At 40.4% G+C, this 22,678-nt stretch overlaps 1 protein-coding gene across 5 annotated transcripts in view; it reads right to left on the bottom strand.

The window, feature by feature from the left end:
• nos1apa (nitric oxide synthase 1 (neuronal) adaptor protein a) overlaps positions 1-22,678 on the bottom strand; it is a 163,882-nt gene that overhangs the window by 18,887 nt on the left and 122,317 nt on the right. For 2 of the 5 annotated variants that reach the window (XM_029499240.1, XM_029499238.1), the window contains 4 exons: positions 22,134-22,286; positions 7,348-7,513; positions 4,125-4,375; positions 1,776-4,034 (listed from right to left, as the gene is read on the bottom strand). In XM_029499240.1, the coding sequence (XP_029355100.1) occupies positions 3,798-4,034; positions 4,125-4,375; positions 7,348-7,513; positions 22,134-22,286 (807 nt within the window). In that variant the 3' untranslated portion in view covers positions 1,776-3,797. Of the gene's footprint in view, positions 1-1,775; positions 4,376-7,347; positions 7,514-22,133; positions 22,296-22,678 lie in introns of those variants that run through there. The other 3 variants (XM_029499237.1, XM_029499236.1, XM_029499235.1) reach the window with 3 other exon arrangements.

Below are 22,678 nucleotides of genomic sequence, written 5' to 3'. Positions count from 1 at the left end.
CAAAGATTTAAGCAGCATCCAATGAATAATTTTCCATCCTGCCTGGCTGATCAGGGTCCCAGTAGTTTCATGTAAAAGCATTCATTTTATGCAGATGAATTTTTTATGAATGCAACAAGCTCAAACTGAAAAGTTTTGATTTTGGAACTTGGCTGCAACTCATCCACTGAGTAAAAATAGCAAGGGTGAGGGAAGGGTGAGCCCTAATGCATAATCTGCTTCATAGTGTATTTTCCTCTAAATGGGAGCATCATTTGAGAAATGATCATGGTTCATTGAAGAAGCTTTTAAACTAGAGAATGAGACCATGAACTCATTGAGGAAAATATTGACTGCGCAAGTTCAGTAAAATTAGGGCCATTTTCACATAGTCTTGAAAACATGGTGCCTTCTTTTTACACCGAGTCTAGTTACTCCCTGATGGTCATTAGATATTTTTTTTCCAGTCCCTGTGACGTTGTCCATTTTTATATTCATATATTCTTTATATGGTGGCCAGAAGATGAACTCGTCCAATGTCAGCTGTGATTGGCACCCGTCCCCTCATGACCCTGTACAGGACTGATAAATGTTTTCACTGTCTTTAATGGATGGCAACACGAAAACCTATGGATAATTGACAGTGAGTTTCTGAAGTGCCAATAAAATAGACAGACCTATAAATAGTCACATTTGGGACATGCAAATCTTAACTGCAATAACTTATAGTCTCATTGCGCGTGTTCTCCAAAGAGTCCTTTGTCTCCAGGCTGGTGCGAAACCTCCCTCTATAGAAGTGAAAGAAGCTGATACCTCAGTAATTTTTTATACCTGATAATGTAATAGATGTGATTGAAAGTGATCAATCAATCATGAGATGGAATGATCTTTTTAAATAATCAGAGTGGAGATGAGTTAAGCATGGGATTTATTACAACAGGCCCGAATGTATTTCTTTGACGATGGCTGTTTTAACACATTCTAACTGATCACATTATCTGAAATTGAGTGCTGAACTGGCATTATTCAAAATTTATGAGGGCAGCACAGCAGCATAGTCATTAGCGCTGTTGCCCCACAGCAAGACAGTTATGGGTTTGGTTCTTGGGCCTGGGGCCTTTCTGTGCGGCGTGTGCTCTCCCTGTGCCTGTGGTACTCTGTCCAAAGACATCATTTTTGGGTTAAATGGTGACTCTAAATTGTCTGTAGGTGTGAGTGTAAATGGGAGTGGTTGTTTGTCTGTTTGTCTCTGTATGTTGGCCCTGTGATGGACGAGCATCCTGTCTAGGGTGTACCCCGCCCTCACCCACCTGCTCGTCACCTCATATTTACTCTCACCAACAGCAGGAACATACACTGTTCAAACTAATTAGCCTTAAATGACCAAGTAGAAATTCAGGGCAGCGTCAAAATTAATAGTAATTTGATCACTTTGTTCAGCTCAGGCTAAATTCCCCTTTTATTTATGCAGATTTCAGGTTTGTGCTTATATACCTCTATGTGGATCCATCTCTGACACATAGGGCTATACCATCATCATCATCATCCTCATCACAGTTGGTGAGATTGAGAGTGTGAAATTCCTCAACTTGCTTATTGGTGTTGCATTATTCTGATGCTGTTGCCCTAATTTTCGAGTCAGTTTGCCGCTAATCAGGTCAGACTCTGAGGGGGAAGTAGAAAATGAACATCCTTCTGGTGTTCCGTTTTTTCAACAGGTCCGTTTTGGATTGGGCCCAGTATTTGCACCAGTGAAGACCCATAATTGGGACCTGATGTTGATCCATTAACCTTGTCTGAATTGCTTGGAGGTGTGCACATTACACAGTAAAACACACTCTGGTTAGCTGTCATATCAGGTGATCTTGGCACAAAAACACACACACAACAGACTTTCAGGGAAACAATATCTCAGATACAATCTGTTCATCTTTAACTTAGCCACTTTAACCAGTTTCAGACAGTGAGGAGCTACCTGGGCGTTAGTTTTCTGGACTTTAACCATATCCAGATTGGTTTGGTTACATCACATCAGGCTAAAACTCTTTTGAAAACTAGCCCCTTTAAATCTGTCACGTATGAAACATCTGATAATACATGTATAAATAATGCTCTGTGGCACTTGTCATGAAACAAAATTAACACTTTAATACTGTATTGTTCCTGGAGTCCATACACAAAGATGGGTTTAAACAAACGGGGCTGCTCTTGGCTGTCATTACTGAGCCTCTCCCTGAGTGGGAGGAGTTTTTGTTTACAGAATGAATAAAAGAAATACACAGTGTTCCTTCAGTTCCAACTAATCCTGGCTTTACATAAATTACAAAGCAGAAGGGAAATGGTGTGGACCAGTGAAAAGAGTGCAAACATGTTCTGACTACCAAGTCAACAAATTAAGAGGAGACAAAAAAGAGATTTGCCTCCAGAAGAAAAGGACGGGACAGCTCAAAGGTTCTGCGTAGAGCGTTTACACACAGTACAGATTCAGATTTTGGTCTAAAAATAGTCTTTGATGGAGTAAGAGCAGAGCAAGAAAGGACTTTCTTTCCTGTGACAAAATTCCTCTCTAGATTTGGCTCAAGTGTTTGTCTGTTTTGTCTGTCAGTGTCAGAAGAGCTACTTTTCATGCCATCAGGGGCGGTGGTCCCGCTCCTGACAGCTATGCTCCCAATCCTCACAAATAAAAAACTTGCCCCTGAACTCACTTATGGTAGGTAATGTGTCTGTACATAAAAAAAAGGAAAAAATTCCAGACTAGCTTTTCTTTGATATTTTTTATATCCTGACATCAACATGATAATGACGAGCAAACAAAGGCTGATATTTTATTGAATTTCAATGTGTTGCAAGAAAGAAAGACACCCGTGCTGACACTGTTAAAGTAAATTCCTCCTTTTTTTTCATATACAGCTCCTGTATTAAAATCTGGAATTCAGCAACAGTGAGCTGGAGGGAAGTTGGGAGAGTTTGAGTTTGTGTAGATAACAAAAAGCTGGTAGAAAAAGAGAAAGAAAGGAAAGAAAGGGATTTTAAGGAAGACGAGCATATGCATGATTATGCATGTAGTTAGATATAATCCTTTGTTTGGAACTAATATCCTTAAAGTGAGCCCAGATTGAACGTGAAGCAAATCGCTTCCTTGTTTTATCCACAGGAACCTGACTGAAAGTAAACACTAGGGGTAAGCAAGGGCGTTTGGCTGAATGATATGTAAATGAGGCTGTAGCTCAGATCCAGAACTGCAGTGGGAAAAAAAGTCATTAACAAAGATTAACCTGGGTGCTCCAGTGTGTATGGGCACATGAGCATGTTGAACCCTGAGCAGGAGGTCGCAACTGGTGAAAGGCCTTGAAAGCCTTGAAAGACAATAAAACACTGCACACTCAGAGACCAGAGCATCTCATAGGCAACAATTCTATCGCTTGTTGCAAGATGAACGGTAAAACTTTGGTGTTGGGGTGGTAAATACACACTGAGGACATGGGCTGGATAATAACGCTGTGTTGCGACACAAGTTGATCCTGGTTCTACTTTTTTGTGTTGACAGGGAGGTAACATTTGCTTCATGTTCAAAGTGAAGGCACTTTAATGCTGTAATGCTATTATCTATATGTGATGTCAAATGCCAGTAAGAAAATATTAAATAATAAAATTAAATTAAATAAGAGTGTGATGAGTTGGCCTTCCATGTCTAATTGTGGCAAAGGCTGCTACATGTTTCTACCAAGGAAAACAGTTAAAGGCTATTGTGATGAATCTCGATAGTAGGATTCTTCTTCTGGGGGGGGTGGGGGGGGGGGGGGGTCGGGCTTAATGTGTCACACTGCTATTTCATCTCCCAGACAGTCAGGGGTTGCTTGTCTGTTGAGGACATTAAGCAGCCTTAACATTTCCTCATCTGTCCCCCAGCCAAAGTTCTCCATCTCCCCCTCCTCCTCCTCGTCTTCCCCTTCATCGTCATTGTCATCACTGTCTTCTGTGTTTGACTCGTACTCTGAGGCGATGCCTGACTCGCGAAACCTGGCAAAGTCCAGGCAGCTCAGAGCTTTGACGTCACAGGACAACACCTCTAACATGTCCTCAGAGACCTCAGGACTTTTGCTCTCTAAGCTGTTAGTCTTTAGTAGGGGGGGGGGTGTGGGAAATTGAGGAGGCGGAGGCCCTGGGGGTCCCGGGAGGAAACGGAAACACTCCAGTTTGAGAAGACACTGGTCCCTACCTAGGGGGCTTCCAAGGGTCCCGTTGGATGATGAGAAGGCATTATTACTCCCGTCACTGTTGCCCAATGCAGGAACATTGAGGGACGACACCTCAGGTTTAGGGGTTGTGGGGTCACAGATCACTGGAGGGACTGTAGACCGGAAGGTGATCTCAAACAAACTGTCCCGGGAGCCCACTGAAGAGAGGCAGAAATGGGGGGACAAAGGATGGAATAAGTTATATGCAGACGAGACAGATCAAATATTTCTTTCATGGTCAAAAATTCCACTGTGCCTTCACTTTAATTCCTCTACTCCTAATGCTGCTGCTGGATCACAGGAGAATAAAACACCAGAACTGTGGCAAAGCTGAATCGAATAACTACATTAAGAAATCAATGCATTTTTGAATTGAGAAAAAGATCTGAAGAAAAAAAAATCTGTTTTGTGTTAAAACCTTTCATAATCATCATTAGGGTTTGCATCCTTTTGTGGACACAGTGAGCTGACCACAAAGATATATTAAATGGGCAGACAACAGCTGTCATCCCTGGGGAAGGAGCAGGTAACTGTGCTGCCTTTCAAGCCTGTCAGTGGCTGAAGGCTTTTACCAGTTCTAAACCTCCTGCAAGGTGTCCCGGCCTCCTTCTGTCTACAGGTGTGTTTGATGTTGCTAAACACTGCAATACATGCTGTAAAATCAACCGTTCTTGAGGTGGACCTTCAAAATTGTAATCGCAGGAGAAGAACAGGTGCAAATAACAGCATTAACTAACTCCCATTCCCATTCAGGAGTGTCAGTTCTTGCTCTCACAGTGACACACTGCAGATTAATTGTCACTATTGTTACTATGACCGTAATTGCTCCTATGAGTAACACACTGACATTATTGTGTTGAAGCAGAGGCTGTTACTGCTGTAGAAGCCACCTTGAATAACACACCAAGCAGCTACTCAATAAGGAGAAGTGACAGAAGAAAGAAGATATGATTGTGTTACGCCTACAGTTGTGTCTGACAGTGTGAGAAGGCAGAGAGGACCGAAATAGATGACTTAGATAGATAACTTTATTGTCTTTTCAAGGACATATGTAAAATACAGTGCATTGAAATGACATTTTGTTGTATCTGGCTCAAAAATAGTTAAATGGCAGTTTCAAAAAATAAAAAAGTGCATTGTTTCAGACATAAAAGTGCTTTGCTTCAAGTATCAGGTGCTTTGTGTGCATATGGTTAAAAATTTTGTAGTAAATATTCATTCATTCATTAATCCATTTCCAGGTTGCAGGAGCTGGAGCCAATTCCAGCTCACTCTGGGTGAGGGCAGGGTACACCATGGACAGGTCACCAGTCCATCACAGGGCCACAGAGACAGACAACCACTAACACACAGACCATTTAGAGTCACCAATTAACCCAAACATGATGTCTTTGAATGAATGAATGAATGAATGAATGAACTCACATGAGGCACCATTTGTTGCATTGCAGTTTATCAAATGAGCCAGTAATTTTGTGCTCACCAACAGAGAGCTATGACTGGCCGGACAAATTTAGGCGTAACCCTGGGACTAGGGACTAAGGCCAATCAGGTCTCCATAGTCTCAAAAAGGGGCCTTGGCTTAAATAAGGAGAAGCCAAGCAGCCCAGTAACAAAAGGGGGGAAGGTGTGATTTCACGTGCTGACCCCAGTCAGTCAGCAATTAATGTACGATCATCGTAAGTGAACCACTTCGAATGTCGCTATTTGACAACATCAATAAACAATCAATGTTCCTGAAGAACAAACAGTGAAACTATCTTTAAATAACATATCATTGCTATATCTATCAAGGTTACCAGCGGGGAAGTGTAGGTGTGTGGGTATATGTGTGTGTGTGCGCAGCTGTGCGTGGAAGGAAATGAGACGGGACAGTGACATTGGTCTCGGGTTTTATGACCTGACCCCTATGATGTGTACCGCCGAGGTCCTCACGAGGTCCGGTTAAAAAGCCAGCAGTGTTATACATGTGTGCCAGCAATGTTGGTATGTAGGTTTACGTATATATGTGTGGGCATCAGAGTGACTGATGCTAAAGGAAAGAGAAGCTGCTTGATGTTTCTGTGGGCTAGGTCCAATGTATTTGCACCCCGTGTAGCAAAGTCCACATATTGATGGTTGAAGTCTCCAGCAACAATAATGACACCCTCCAGGTAGTTACTTTGCAGGCCACTGATGGAAGGATAGAGTAGAGCATTTTTGTGGTGGTGGTGGCAGGTGAAGTGATGCTCACCATAGTAAATTCTCTGGGCAGATAGAATGGCCTGCACTTCACAGTAAAAACTATATGTCAGCAGAGTGGCTGGAAGCAACAGTAGCATTATTACACCAGATGCTGATGTAGATGCTCACACCACAACCCCAGGATTCTCCAGTCAATACAGCGTCAATGTCAAAAGACATGCGTGTTGTATGAACTGGTGAGTAAATTTAACCCTAGATGTCAATGTGAGCATAACAGCAGTTTCTGTATGTTGTCTCTGTGAAAAAATGGGGAGTTGTACATGGTGAGCTGGGATTTGCTCCAGCCCCCTGCAGCTCTGAATAGACATTGAATTTCTGATCCTGAAGAATTTTGATGTTTTGGGAGTAGCACTGTGGTTGTATTGTGTGTCAGACTGAACAGGGTGAAGCTGCTTTTTGTCTCCTTGCTGTAAACACTTGGAACTAATTTCCTGCGGGTGTTAAACTCAAACTATTTACAAACATAAACGTGTCAAACGTGTTCTTGTCATTTCCCTAACAGTCCTATTTTATTATAGTTTGGTTGATTTTTGAAGCTTATCATTTATGAATGTTTTAATGGATTTCTTTACCTTATGTGATGAATAATGCCTATGTGCTATATAAGTGTTCATATTTTTCACTTTGAGAAAAAAGGTAGCAGATAGTTCAGCTCTGGATAAATAACTGCTGCTAAAGCTGTCCTGTCTGCCTGTTATTAAATTTCCTACTAACAGCCAAAAGAGGTTGATGTGGGTCACATTCTCAGTTTGTATAAAAACTTTCCTGTTGGCCAAAATGTCTGATTCACGTGCCTCTGTTTCTCTGCTGCTTTCCACACTGCAGATGCATGTTTGTGTAATTTTCCATGTGAGCGTGCAACATGTCTCATCTATGATCCACTCACTCGAGTTTGGTCCGGACATCTTTGTCTCCAGCTCCTGTATCTGTTTAACCAGCAGGGAGATGTGCTGCAGCAGGTCTTTGTTTTGCAACAGTAGCTGATGGACTCGAGCCTGGGCCTCCAACCGAGCAGTGGCCTCTGCACTGAGCTGGTCCTTCAACAGGTGGACCTAATAAGACAGACAGTATGGGGAGAATAAAAAAACAAAAACAAAAACACACAGAACAGGAGAGAACTACTGTCACAGTGTCACAGTGAGCTATTAGTCATCAATTTGACAAGAGCATTCTTGACGATGTTGATGTCGGCAATTGCAGGGCCAATAGCGAAGCTGGCGTCAGTTTTAATACTCAGGGCAATGCAGTATTTTCATCCATAGTGCCATTTTTGTAAAAGTATCACATCAAGTGGCGAGATGCATACAAATCTGTAAATATATGACTTAAACTATGTGAACTCAAAATACCAACAATATGTGTCATCTTTTGTCAAAATTACTCAGGGGTGTGTACGTGATTGAGCTCATGGCATAAGCTCAATTTCCACACCCATAATTAGCCATTACTGAAGGACACGTTCTTGATCCATCCGTTTGCTTAAAAAAAAAAAGAAAAATAATAAATAAAAAAACAACTTTCATCACCAAAGACATCTTCTGGAATAATATACAACAAAAACAAAACCAAATAAAAACCAAGGAAATGGAAAAGGAGCCACTGTAAGTGCAGCAATTATTCACACTTGTACTTTGTGACTAAAAGGCTTCAGGGCCTGGCTGAGTCAGCTCAGCAGGGGCGAACCGGTGATCAATCACACTGTATTTTGAATCAAACGGGAATAAACTGAATCTTCTACTGATAAATACTTTTTTCCATTCTGAGGTATAACCTGATCCATCAGATGATGTGACGAAAAACAAGAACAGAGCATCTTTTTGGTGCTCACAGGGCCTGACAAGTCATTAAAAGTTAAGATACAAAACAGACAACAAGTAGTCTGTTCACTTACTTTAACAGAAATTCATGGTCACTTTTATCTTGTTGCTACCCAACACCTGCAATTTAAAAAAAAAAAAAAAAAAAGAAGAAAACGTAGCCTTGAAAAAAAGAAAAAATCACATACTAAGTTATAATTATTAGATAAAAAGTCGTAATTATGAGATAAAAAGATGAAAATATGGGGTAAAAAATTATGAGATACTACTTTAACACAACAGTCAGAGTAGTAGTTCTTTGTGTGAATTCTCCTCTCGAGAAATGGATTGTGACTATATCAAGGACTACTTTAAATGTGGATTTACAACAAATGAAATACGCCATTTGTTTGTGGATTCCCATGGGATTGTAATAAGCAAACACACCCTTGAAAGAATCTTAAGCAAGAAGCAGCTTTGGGATTGGAAGAACAAAACGGATGTGGCTGAGGTGGCAACCTTTATTGAACAGCAATTGGAAACGTCTGGTCAGTGTCATGGTTACAGATGGATGCACCAAAAAAATTGTGGAATAGTGACTGACGTTGAAATATTGTTGCAATTATTGGATGATGAAGGTCTTGACCTGAGGTCAAGAAACAGACTGCGAAGGCGTGTGTATCACAGCTGTGGTCCAAACTATGTCTGGCACATTGATGGCTACGACAAACTAAAGCCATTTGGAGTTGGAATTAGTGGATGCATTGATAGGTTTTCCAGAAAGATGATACGGCTTGAGGCTTACAAAACAAACAATGACCCAAATCATAGCTGGCTACTTTGTGGATGCTGTGATCAGCACTGGCGGATGCCTTGCCAAGATCAGACTTCATTTAGGAACAGAAAATGGCCACATGGCTGAAATGCAGAGTTTTTTGCATTTTTTACAAAAACCATTGTGAAAAAGACAGGGTAACCTTTGGTCCAAGCACTGGAAACCAGCGGATTGAACGATGGTGGCTTATCTTGCGAAGTGAGTGTGTCCAATTTTGGATAGACATATTTGACAAACTGAGAGAAGATGGCTTCTTCTCAGACAACGTCTTGGAGAAGTCCCTGATCCAGTTTTACTTTCTTCAAACAATACAGGTAATTGACACAGTATGAAATAAAGGATTACCCATTCAGTAAATACATTTTTGTAGGTTTTGAGGTACTCAAAGTAAATCTCCATTGAATAAGAAGGCCTCATTTAAGAATTATCCTGTGTAATAAATGACATAACAATGATTGAGAGCACTTTTTTCGGCTCTTCCACCACATTTGATAGCTGTGAAAATATCTTTGCAACAATAGTTACACTGCACCATTTTAGCCTTATTAAAAATAGTGTCAACCCACCATGTTACTACCAGAAGACAAATCTCAAATATATATAATCAATATTTTAATATGCTCTGACTGAATATCATATGCCTCCTCGGAAGAACTTAATGAGGTTGTGTTGACCTGGAACAACCACAGAGTACGTCAGGTCCACAACTCATGAACACCTCATGGACGTCCCTCCATATTGCATGAAGTCCCTCATCTATACAGAGGCAGAAATTGTTTCCATCATGTGGACCTAGAGAAGGTTCAAGTTTGCCTTGAAGAGTGTGTATTCCATGTCTGTGTGGATTTAATGTCAGAGTATGATCTGAAACTAACAAACAATGTGTTTGAAACAGTTAACCTGTATATCGAACACAGACACATGATAAACAATCAACTGGATCTAGATAATCTGGTCCTGTGTCACATTTTAAATTTCAAAGGTTTCACTGCAGTACATTGAAACTTATACCAATTATGATTGTCAAAATATGTTTTAACCTGTGATGATAAAATATATGTAGCTTTTCAGACAAATCAAAGATGTACCAAATATGTTAATATCTTTCTAACGAAAAATATAGTGCACACACAAACAAAGTACTTTGTTATTCCTGTATTTACTATTTCTAAGAGCTGAGTAAAAAAGTAAACTTCACACACATATTAACTGTTGTTTGATTTCATTAAAACATTTAAAACATTAACAGCATATAAAACTACATGTGTTTCCCTTTCAGCTGTAATTTAATTCAACTTCCTACAGCAGGGATCCTTTAACAGTGACTCATCTACTGGTTTATAAAATGGTTGACAAACTGGCTCTTGATAAATAAAAAAAAGCAACCTAATGTTAGAAGTGCTTACAATGTGAAATTAAAAAAAGAAAAAACTGTAATAACATTGGACTGCTATGGAACATATACTTTTTACCACTGCCACTGCGAACCTAGCACAGGTCTCTTCTTCAAAACGTGGTCTCTAGGTTAACAGAGATCAGATTATGTTGTGACAAACAAAATGCTAAAGAAATTTCACCTTACTGAAACACTGCTGTGAGGAGCAGAGAGTGCATTAGCATTGATTCAACTCATTGCTTATGGTACAGTTAATTGTTTCCTTAAGATTTAAATGAGTCATTTTGCATTTATGGTATTTGTGTTGAACACTGTTTTTACATTTATGTGTGGTGAGTTTGGCTGCTCTCTTGGCCAAGTCTCTGCCGCGAAAGAGATTTTAAATGGTGCACTGCAGGAAGTGCAGGACAATGCTGGATTTGTTTCTCTGCATGCTATGTGATGTCATTTAAAATTGACAATATCTTTGCATACATTAATATATTCTATATGTTTGCTACTCAGGCTTAGCCTTTATTGTGTTTCAGGTGGTTCACTTGTCCTCCATTCTATTAATGTGTGCTGTCGCCAAAAGAAAAAGAATGAAATCCTTTCCATAAACTGATTGCCTCCCTTCCACTTTCACATAAATTTTGGTCTGAATAATTATAGATAAAAGATTCAAAATATAAGTTTGAGCTAGAAGTCAGTGACTGTTCCTGATTTGAAGCAGATCAGTGTTATACAGTGGTGAAAAACATCCATCATCACTTCTCAGATATCATGGTAATCATTCCTAATCTTTTCTACTCTGTGCCTCTCCATGTTTCCTGTCTTTCTCACCCCACTTTCATTGCCCCTTACTTTCTTCCTCTCCAACTCTGATAGAGGCATTATTTTCAGTCATTCTGTATGCCAAAGCCTCTTTCCACACAGAGAACACAGAGGAGGTGAAGCGGAGATACACATGATCAAGTCAAAAAAAAAAAAAAAAAAAAGCAAAACAAAAAAAATAAAACACACCCTCTGTCATGACCTCAATACCTCCTCTTCCTCCTCTTTCACAGACACTCACTCAGCAGACAGAAAAACATGTTTTTGAAGAAGGCAGTCATCTTCTTCCACTTATCAACAAATAGAGGGGATTCCAGATTGTGTTGGGGCCAGGCTGCCTTTGCAGACCTCATTGTGAAGAATGACACTGATTATGGCTTTGGTGGTGTAATTTACAGCTGACATGACCTCATCTTGGTTTATGGAAGACTGGAGCGCGACTCCAGCTCGTGCTGCCTTGCTGACAACTCTAATAGCGAATCAGCCACTTCTTAGGGTTTATAATGAGGCCTGGGAGTAACTGTCACATTTATGCTGATGCTGTCCATATTAAATGTCTCACTGAGCTGAAGTGCAGCGGTTGGTGAAAGGATGGTGGATAATTTGAAAAAGAAACAGGCAAGAACAAAACTGAACAAGAAAAAAAATAAAACATATTTTTTGTGAAAGTTGGATTCTGGCTTTTTCGTCTGGATATCTTTTTGAAAGCAGCCAGACAAAGTGCTGCTACATAGGAAACAGAACCAGTGCTGCAGATAAAAGGATGGGAAAAAATTTGAATGGCAAATGGATAAAAGGAGCAATGTTAACCTGGTTTGGTGTTGCAATATATATTTTTGTGTATTTGTATGCCTGTTTGTCTGATGACCTAGGGTATACTGAATATTTTTTCTATTGTCCCATGTACGTTACTGGCTTTGGACTATTCTTTTCTTATTAATTTTGAGTGTCTTATTTGCACTCTGTATTCCTTGCTCTGTGCTATATTGTTATTGCGAGGGTGAATCGATATTTCCCGCATAAAACTGAGTCCAGAGGAAATGTTGCTGGTTCACCATCAAATTTCATGACTCACTGTTATTATCATTACAATTACAAATAGTAGAAGAGCTTACATTGTGTCATATATGATGCATTTAAATATACATATATCAAACATGCCTGCACATGTAACAGGGCTGAATATGCAGTACAGAACTGACTCATATTGGTTTTAGTGTGCATTGGTATTATCACACAGCATCTGTAAATAGTTCACCTGACATGTTAACGCTCCAGATTAGAAATGTGGAACCTTTAAAACTGACCTCCTGTACCACTACGTCCATTTCCCTGGGCCCCCCACATAATAAGCGTCTTTGTTGTTGGGGAAGTTTTGGCATTTATGTCTGCTTTATACTGTATATTAAGCTGACATATTTGTCATTTAATTTGTGTTGGGGCTAAATCCATGCTACATTTTGTCAGGTATGTTTTCTCATGTATTGAGTGTAGTGTGATCTTGGTAATGTCTCGTGCCCTATTGTCATTACACTCCAGGGGAGAGAGGCTAACTCCATGCGACATATACTACACGGAGGGTTTGTTGTCACCTTATTTTGTCAGAATAAATGGAGAGCGCCTCCAAAAGAAAACTTGTGTCACAACGCGCATTTTAAAATCCAACACAACGCAGAAGTCAACCGGTTACACACACATAAGCACAAACACACACTGTAACTGTCTGCTACTGTCTGTTGGTCTGTCCATTATGTATCTTTTAAGTCACTCTATTAGTTTTAGTTCTTGTCATAACATTTTCAAGAATCTAATTTGATGTATATGTACCTAAGTCATGTCAGAACAACCACTTCTATTTCTATTAGCACGGCAACCAGCTAGTCAGTCATAGTCCAGTCTCTTTCCACCCTCTTGCTCAGACGTTCCTTGTGCTCCCTCACTTGCTTGCCAGAAGACTCACTGGTCTGAAGGTGTTTTATAAGCACACAACCATGGCTAAAGCTCTTGGCCAGACTGGTAAGTTAACAGCTACTTATGCCACCATTGGGAATGCAGCAGTGGCAAAAACTATAAACTGCTCCCTTACAGAGAATAAATAAAAATACAACACAGTTTCATATTTGCACATTGTCGATCGTTAAAACAGTCCCAGAAGATACTGTGACTCTTATTATGCCGCAAGACATATCAGCATCATCCATTATGCATCAAAATATCTCTGCTGCGCAAGAATATGAGCAAAGGAAAATAATTTTTTAGAACAACAATGGATTTCATTCATTTCTTGCGTGCTTTGAAGAATATATGTATAAATATATGGAATAAAGTGCATATGAGTTTGAGCCAATCTGTCTGAAGTCTGGAGGGTTCAGTCCAACTTGTGGAAAAAACCATGGTTGCCATTATACTAATGTGATATAATAGCCAAACTTTAAAGAGGGAGGGATCATCATAGTGAAAGACACATTACTAAGGATAATATTTTCCCCATTTCTATGGTAACTTAATTTATGCATGGAAATTTGTATCACAAATACACATCAGAAAGAAGCATGAACAAAATCAGGCAGACTGTCACAGTATGATAATCAATTTCTGGACCACAAGCCATCCGTTTGCAGCAATAATTTCTAAATTGAGGTGATAAAAACTGAAATCATATTGTAAATGTGGAACTGAGACAAAAGACCCAATTAAAAGGTGCTGGGTTGCGTTGTGTTTCACTGTGGTGATCCCATGGTAGTAAACCTGCTGCTACCAAATCTTTTCCTCCCTCTTATCTGAATATGATGAAATTGAAAAAGCTTCAAGCAACTGAAACGGCTCCTTCAAGCTCTAATTAGGCAGCAGCAACTCTCTGTCTTTTTTATTGCTTTGTTCAAAACTTTTCCTCAGAACAGAGAAGCGCCCAAGGCCAATTTTCATCTTTCATAGTTCTGCTCTCAAAATGACTATTTGGCATTTTTTTGTCATGACTTGGTCTCATTTCAAATCACATGATTTGATATGATACATCATGATATACATATCATGATGTATCATATATTTATATATATATATATATATATTTATATGTCTTTCTTCTCAATGTTTAAAATCAGGCATGACATGTCTATCACTGATCAAATCTGAATTTGCAACATAATAAAAATCGCAAACTTTAAAGTATATACAACATAGACAACATTTATCTCTCCTTGTTAAAACTCATATTTTTTATTCATATTACAAAATATTTCATATGATACTATTGATGTTAGCTATCTTTTATGACTTTTTCTTCAACATGAAAGGAAGGATGAGTATTTTTTTCTTGTCAAGGTTTAGGGTTAGGGTTAGGGTGTGTTCCCATATAATGTATATATGATAAACTGCAGCCTCACAAATTCTGCAGCCTACAAGTAAGTTTGATGACTACACAAATTTGACTACACAGGACTGCCAAACTGATTATTCCTAAATGTGAATCCTACAGTTAAAATTAAAAAACCTTAATGGTAGGAAACACTTTGAATTTTGTGCATTATCTCCTCATGCAGTTGCAAAAATTGTAGAAAATTGATATAAAAGACAGTTTACATGACACCTTTCTATCTCACTGAAAAACTGTGATTCTCCCATTGGTAGTGCAAGGGGAATAGGACTGTGGATCATGTGCTGAGACTCCACAGGGTTGTTGCCGAGAATGTACTCTTCACACAGGATTATCATCCGTGTGTTGACTGCCCACGTCATGTCTCTTTGATGTGGGAATGTTTCAAATCCCCAAATCCCCAATGAAATACAGACAATTAAAGTGAGATTTGCAAAAAAGAAAAAAAAAACAAAAAACTGGTGATAATCTATGAAGCTGTTGATTTTGATTAATAATTTAATTGTTGGTAAATTTCTTATTGCCATTATTCATTTTATGTGACATTTTGGACAATAAAATGAGCAGGTGTTTTGTCAGACATAGATATCCTCCCCATATATGTGTTTTCCACTCACGAGCAGGGCAAAGAACTAGGTATTCCCAGGCCTGTCGCCTGGAGCATTTCATCTAACAGCTCGCACTGGCTTATCTTTCTTCTTCCATTATACCATCTTAAAAAACATGTTTTAAATTTCACCAGCTAAAGCTTTTAATATGAAGCAGCAATGACAATCTAATACACAGCATTGAATGATAAGGGCAAAAACCACAAAAGTTTATCAATTCAATCCAATCCAATCCAGTAACATTTGCATCATTTCCTTTGTGAAGGCAGTGAACTGGCATTGTGAAGCCTTGCATTTGTAATTTGGCTTGGCATCTTGGCTTATTGGAAACAAGATGAAATTGCATTTGGTCAAGAAGGTGAAGCTGAGGTTGGTGGATCGATCCTGATCTATGGTTCCGGCAGCAGGTTGCTTTTCCTGGTACATTCTGTCAAACACACAGTAGCCACGCCCCCTTAATCCATTCCCTTCTTTATGGCCTGTTTTCCTACGAAAGTTGCCATCATGTAATAAATGAAGACCATGTTGTATTAATGACTTGAATCTAGAGATTGAGATCATAAACTCATTAGGGAAATATTTACTGAGGAAATAAAATAGAATGAGCTCACTGATGATCATTAGATGGAATGCAGGTTTCAGGCACTTCAGCACTGGCTTCACTTTTCATCCACATCCACTTCTACATACAGTCTATGATCTGATATTGCATCCACACTAATGTGTTTTCATTTTACCACACGTCACTTGCGTGTGGAGTCATTCTGCTCCAGAATTTCTGAGCCAGTGTGTGTGAATGATCTCGTCATGCCATTTTTATATATCCAAGCATAGAAATTATGGCCACTGACAATTAAAAGTCAAATGCAACAACAGTATAGTTATAAACTAACTATGTTAAAATGGCTCAATAGATGTCAAGTTTAAAGTACAAACGATTTGTCTGGCTGTATGTCTCTGTTTATCACAGGAGTCACAACACTGCTAAATTAGAAGGGAGCTTCTGAGGTAATCAAACCATAAATGGTAATATTATTAATGGTAATATATGCTTTTAAACAGAACCAAGCTACGCTTACAGAAAGAAAGTCTGTGTTTGTCTTGTTTATTGTCTGGTGTGAAACTGATGGAAAGATGCCCATGAGTGCTTTGGGACTCCTGTAACATGAAACTCCCTCACTTTTGTTTATGACAAACTGACATTAAATCATCATACTGATGCTGTGTGGAACAAAGCCCAACTGTGTCTGCACTTTCATCATACACTTTGCCTTCTTAAAGTTGATCACCCTTTTATGAGAACATTTTGTACGTATTATATTAAATATGTTCTGACATTTACCGGTATCAGTTTGTTATGGCTTTCTTATTCTAAAAAAATAAAAGTAGGTGTAGGTGTGCATTAAGGTGGTAGGCAAAACCACCAGCCAAAAAAAGTTAAAAAAATTCATTGGTTGCCTGTCAATGACTTCTTCCTCATACTTCCTGAAGATTAAAATCAACATCTATTCCATTCAAATTCACATTTATAAAACACATCTTAAGACAGATAAAGATTTTACTAATTGGACACCTGGCTCTCCATCTCAGGGATTGTTAGATAGCTCAGTTGCCATCCCTTCCAGACATCCTGTCTCAAACAAGGAGATGAATTGTTGATTTTCAAAGTGGAACTGCTTCATTTTGTGTTTCTACCTTTATTCATCCTGTGGACTACTTGTTATGGAGGAGAGATCTCAGTGGAGAATTCAGCCGCTAGTAAAATATCCTGGACATCTGATTAGTTTTGTGAAATTCTAAGAGTAAAAACCAAAACAAATTTCAAGGTATAAGGTACTTCAAGGTACAAGTTACTTCTATATGTCCGGTTTGATTTGGAAAGAGACCTCAGCTCCAGGTAAGAAACCACCTGAGCCACTGATTCTAAAGAAGTCCAAACATCAATGGTGGTGAAAACGACAACTCCCTATGACGGCCCTGCCTCGGCTGCTTAGGCTGCTTAGGCTGCTATGGGTTTTCCCTCTGCTTGATGGTGGTGAAATTGTGTTTGTTTTTTTTTTTGCGATCAGCTGATCCCATCAACCTGATTGGGAGCACGAGGGCGCGGTGCTCCCGATGGATAAAAGCTGCAAGCTGCTGCGTGCCAGAGCTCTCTCTTCCTCCTCACCAGCGCCCACACCTTTGATTACTTTGGCTTTCTTACTTACTTTCCACAACTCCAAACCTTACATGGTCAGTGCACCCACATGTACATGACTGATGCCACTGACTTACACACCTCATACCTGTGTTCCTTTAGTTTATTTTGCTTTATTTAAATAAACATATTTTTCTATTGGCTTTGCGCTGTGTCTCTCCCACTTTGTCATCTCCTTTGAGCTGAGTCATGACAATCCCTAGTTATTTCTTGCCATCAGGAATAACCTGTTATTTAGAATGAGAAAACGCCAGCATTTAAAAGCAGGAATAAACTAAAGGACCAGCAGCACACAAACTTCACACAAGTAATATAATACAGCTTAAAAGAAGCAGACCAAAAATATCAGTTGAAACTAATTTAGATATTGTTGGAGCAGCAACAGCTCAGGCAATTCAATTTGTTGGGGAAAGTCTCCTCGGAATGGCAGATACTTGCTGGAAACTTAAATTAAAACTGCAAAAAGCAGTTTTCACTGTAAAAAAAAAATATATATATAAAAAATCTACACTAGCTGACAGTGACCACTAGCTTCATTAAGCTATAATTGCTGGCATTCATTTCTAGGCATATTCTATCTGGATGTGTGCACAGCTGGAGTAGAAATCGAATCTTTCCTTTGCTGTTCAGGTCAGGACAAGGGAACAGCTTGGTTCAGCACAAACTGGGAGTTTAATCCGGACCTTAGCGTCTGTCTCTGGAAGAATATGAACTCCAGTATTTAACTGTCTTCGACACTTCGAGTGTGCGTGAGAAACAGAGTGCTGAGCTTAAAAACTACAGTTTATAGCCTCAAGGCCTTTTGCACTCAGACTGATAAACCATGTACGTGTTTTGTGTGTGTGTGTGTGTGAGGGCATGTCTTCATATGAGTCATGTGCTTGAAACCATATCTGTTACTGGTCACCTCTTTTATTTTTTTGTCTGTATTTGTCCTCATAGTTTAACACCACAGGATGTCAACATTATATGAGATTGAAGCCCTTAGTCTTGCAGCTAAATATTTTATTATAGTCTGTGCATGTGACCATCACCGGCCCTCTCTAGAAGCTAGTTGTTGATCTTTATTGAGTGAAATGGCCTTTGTGTGGCAGGGAGGGCAGTGCTACACCTCACTGAATACAGGGGGGAACAAAGTACAGAGAAGATGTAGAAGGATTGACAGGGGAAGGGAAGCAGGTGGTGCTGGTAGGAACTGGATTAAAGGATCCTGTGATTTTCCTGTCACCTCATTCAGGATTAAGAGAGTCCAGAGGGTTTATGTGTAGGTCTCTGGAGAGATGGGAATCCAGGTAGGTGAAGGTGTCCCAAAAGAAGAGCTGAGTCAAAAGATAGGGCATGTATTGAAGGAATGAAAGAACAGCTCAGCCGATTTTAGGCAGGATTCATCAATTCTTCATGATGTGGACCAACACGAGCTGGGAAGTGACACCACAGACACATGGGGACTTTCCTTAAATATGAGTGAGACCATCACCAGGGTCCAGAATCGGGTCAGGGACCCAGGCTCCCCATGTCCACCACCCTGTGTGCGGGAGCATATGAGGTACCAAGTCCAGGGAGCCACGAGGCACGCAGCAGTTCCCAGTGTTCCTGGCAGTTGACGGCGAATGCCACTGAACCGCCCAAGCAAGTACACACTGGAGCAGGACAGGAGGGCCCCACACCCATCAACACCCACCCATCCAACACCCAGCCATCCACATTGGCCACCAACACCTCGAAACCCACCCCACATCCCCCAGACGAGCCGGAGTAACTCCACTGACTGAAGAGACCCACCTGTGAGTCCCAGCAATGCCTGATGCACCCAAAGGGAGATAGGCTGTACCGGCGGGTGGCCATGGTGCTTGACCCATGCCCCCAACGCACACGGACCAAGGAGACCACAGGAGGAAACTTTCCAAGTAGAGCTCGGAGCTCTTGACCCCTGACAGAAGGGTGAGAGGAAGCAGTGAGCCATCTCACAACGGCCAGTGTCAGACCGACAGAGACCACCAGGGAGCCTGCACCGTGAACCTGTGACCCTGGATGTTGTGGGATGCATTAAGATTAGAAGAAAGGAGAGGAGGGTGGGGGGAGGTCAGAGGACTGCAGCACACCTCTGTCCTGCAGCCTGCCCCTAAACCCGTCTTAGTACGTCCTTCAAGGTGTCGTGCATTAAATTCTTGTGTAGGGTGTATGTGATGTATCTAACTGTGGCTGTGAGAAATGACAGAGTGGAAAGTGTGTGGTGGTGGGTGAAGCGTGATTTAGGTGCCAGGCAAGCGAGGGTCCAGTGCCCGGCTGGAGGGCCGCAGGTGTGGGGGACCCCAGGGAATCTGGAAGTCCCCAAATCAGACCCCGCCCCCCCCAGCAACAGAACAACAGGCACGACAGCCACCCTGGCAGCCACCAGGAAACAATACTGGCCAGTCATTAAAGGGCACCTCTGGCCTCAACTGTTAATTGTAGCCACTGATTGGTGATTGGTAATGTCTGAGGCCCAGTGGCTCTTCTGATTAAAACTAGATTATCTAATAATTTTTACATATTAGCTATAATCTGTTGGTGGGAAAAAAAAATCAAAGATTAATTTAATATTTATTTATTAATCTGTTTACTAGTCATAGGGGTGTTGGAGCCAATCCCAGCTCACATTGGGCAAGGGCAGGGTACACCCTGGACAGGTCACCAGTCCATCTCAGGGCCAATACACAGAGATTTACAACCACTCACACTCACGGACAATGTAGAGTCACCAAACCCGAAAACCCATGCCTTTGGACAGTGGGAGGAAACCCATGCAAACACGGAGGGAACAGGCAAACTCCGCACAGAAAGGCCCTAGTCCTGGGAATCAAACCTGCAATTGCACTGTTGCTCAACATAAATTCTTATTGTGGGGTAACAGCGCCTACCACTATGCCATCATGCTGCCCGACTACTAAAAGTAGTTTTCTGTTCACATGTGGCTCATATGTATGTCTAACATCATATGTTTGACTGATTGAACTTGTGTTGTTTCATACTACACATCGTGTCTGCTATCTCAGAGTCTGCCATGCAAATAACAATCGTAACTTTCTGTCAGTTTTCTCATAATAAAAGCTCACAATAGCATGAAATTAAGCATTGTTATAAAATAAAACAACACATTTCTCACATTGCTCAAGAAAAAGTGTTTTTGCAGCTTGTGTTATTCACTCACAACATGGATAGTATAGGACATTCCAACCTTTTCTATTAATTTGAATGAGAAGGTGTGTCCAAACTTTTGGCCTGTACTGTACAGTTAGGCCCAGAAATATTTGGACAGTGTTATTTTAGCTGTTTAGATACAGTTATATAATCAATATGGACTTAAAGTGCAGACTGTCAGCTTTAATTTGAGGGTATTCACATCCAAATTTGGGGAAAAGTTTAAGAATTACAGTACAGCTATTTAATATGTAGCAGCCTCTCTTTGAAGGGACCAAAAGTTATTGGACAATTAACTCAAAATACTTTGTTATGTTGTCATCAATTAAGCAGGTAAAACCTGGAGTTGATTCCAGGTGTAGCATTTGCATTTGGAAACTGTTGCTGTGAACTCACGACATGTGGTGAAAGGAACTCTCAATGGAGGTGAAGCAGACTGAAAAAAAAGAAGAAATCCAGGAGTGGCCAAATCAACAGTTTGGTACATGCTGTGAAAAAAGAGCACACTGGTGAGCTTCGGAACTCAAAAAGACCTGGACATCCACGGAACACAGTAGTGGTGGAGGACCGCAGGATCATTTCCACGGTGAAGAAAAACCCCTTCACAACATCCACCCAAGTGAAGAACACTCTCCAGGAAGTAGATGTGTCAGTATCTAAGTCTACCATAAAGAGAAGACTTCATGAGAGCAAATACAGAGGGCTCACTACAAGGTGCAAACCATTAATCAGCCTAAAAAATAGAAAGTCCAAATTAGACTTTGCCAAAAAACATCTGAAGAAGCCAGCCCAGTTCTGGAACAACATTCTTTGGACAGATGAAACTAAAATCAACCTGTACCAGAATGATGGAAAGAAGGAAGTATGGGGAAGCCTTGGAACGGTTCATGATCCAAAGCACACCACAGCTTTTGTAAAACATGGTGGAAGCAGTGTGATTGCAAGGGCATGCATGGCTTCCAGTGGCAGTGGGTCACTAGTGTTTACTGATGATGTGGCAGAAGGCAGAAACAGTCGGATAAATTCTGTATAGGGATATGCTTTCTGCTCAGATTCAGCCAAATGCAGCAAAGTGGATGCATACATACTGTAAAAGCGACCCAAGAGTTTATTAAGACAAAGAAGTGGAATATTCTACAATGGCCGCATCAACTACCAGATCTCAGCCCGATCAAGCATGTATTTCACTTTCTTAAGAAAAAACCTAAGGCAGAAAGACCCACAAACAAGCAACAACTGAAAAAGCTCACACCAATGGGATATAGCTGTTGTCTGAATTCTAATCTCACTGAAAAAGAAACGTGCAAATGATGAAAGAAGTCTCACTCTTAAATGAACATTCATCATGGCTAGTGTGTCACTTTACAGTGACACTTTAAGCCACTGCAAATAATACATGCTTAGGGGTTATAAGTTAAAGACAGGCAGTTTAAATACATAAAAGGGTCTGTTTCTAAATGTCTGAGAGACCAACCTGTGCCACAGCCACTTGTGTTTGCTGCTGTTGCTGCTGCAGCTGCTGCTGTAGCAGTTGAATCTGGTGGTGGACAGACAGGGGGGCACCTGGTGGCAGTGCGCCCGAAGCCGGGAGCAGCATCCTGGGGCTGGATATCAGTAGACAGGTCTCCTCTGAAGCCTGACACCAGGGGCAGAGAGGGAGAGATGAGGTCAGTATCGAACCTGAACACAGCACTGTACTGAACATTCACACAAGATGTCGCAACTTTGAATTACGCCACAGGTGAGAAACTCTTGAAAAATCAACATTTTGCACCATCAAATAATCAAAAATGGAAATGTTGAGCAGGGAGCTGTTTGTTGGCTTTATCAAAATAACACTTTGCAATCCAATATCTTCAAATTTATTTATAACCAAAAGCTTTTCAAATGCAGCTAGAAAGGTTTTTTACTGTTGATAAAGACAGCCAGTTTTATGGGTTTTCAAAATTTGAGTTCACAAACGTTTGCAAGACTGAGGATGCAGATACAGAAAATACAGAAATCACTAATGAATATATA

This window comes from Echeneis naucrates, chromosome 4, assembly GCF_900963305.1.
Source record: "Echeneis naucrates chromosome 4, fEcheNa1.1, whole genome shotgun sequence".
Taxonomy (NCBI): Eukaryota; Metazoa; Chordata; class Actinopteri; order Carangiformes; family Echeneidae; genus Echeneis; species Echeneis naucrates.
Note: the sequence above shows the minus strand (reverse complement) of the source record. Positions and strands in the feature narration are given on the sequence as shown.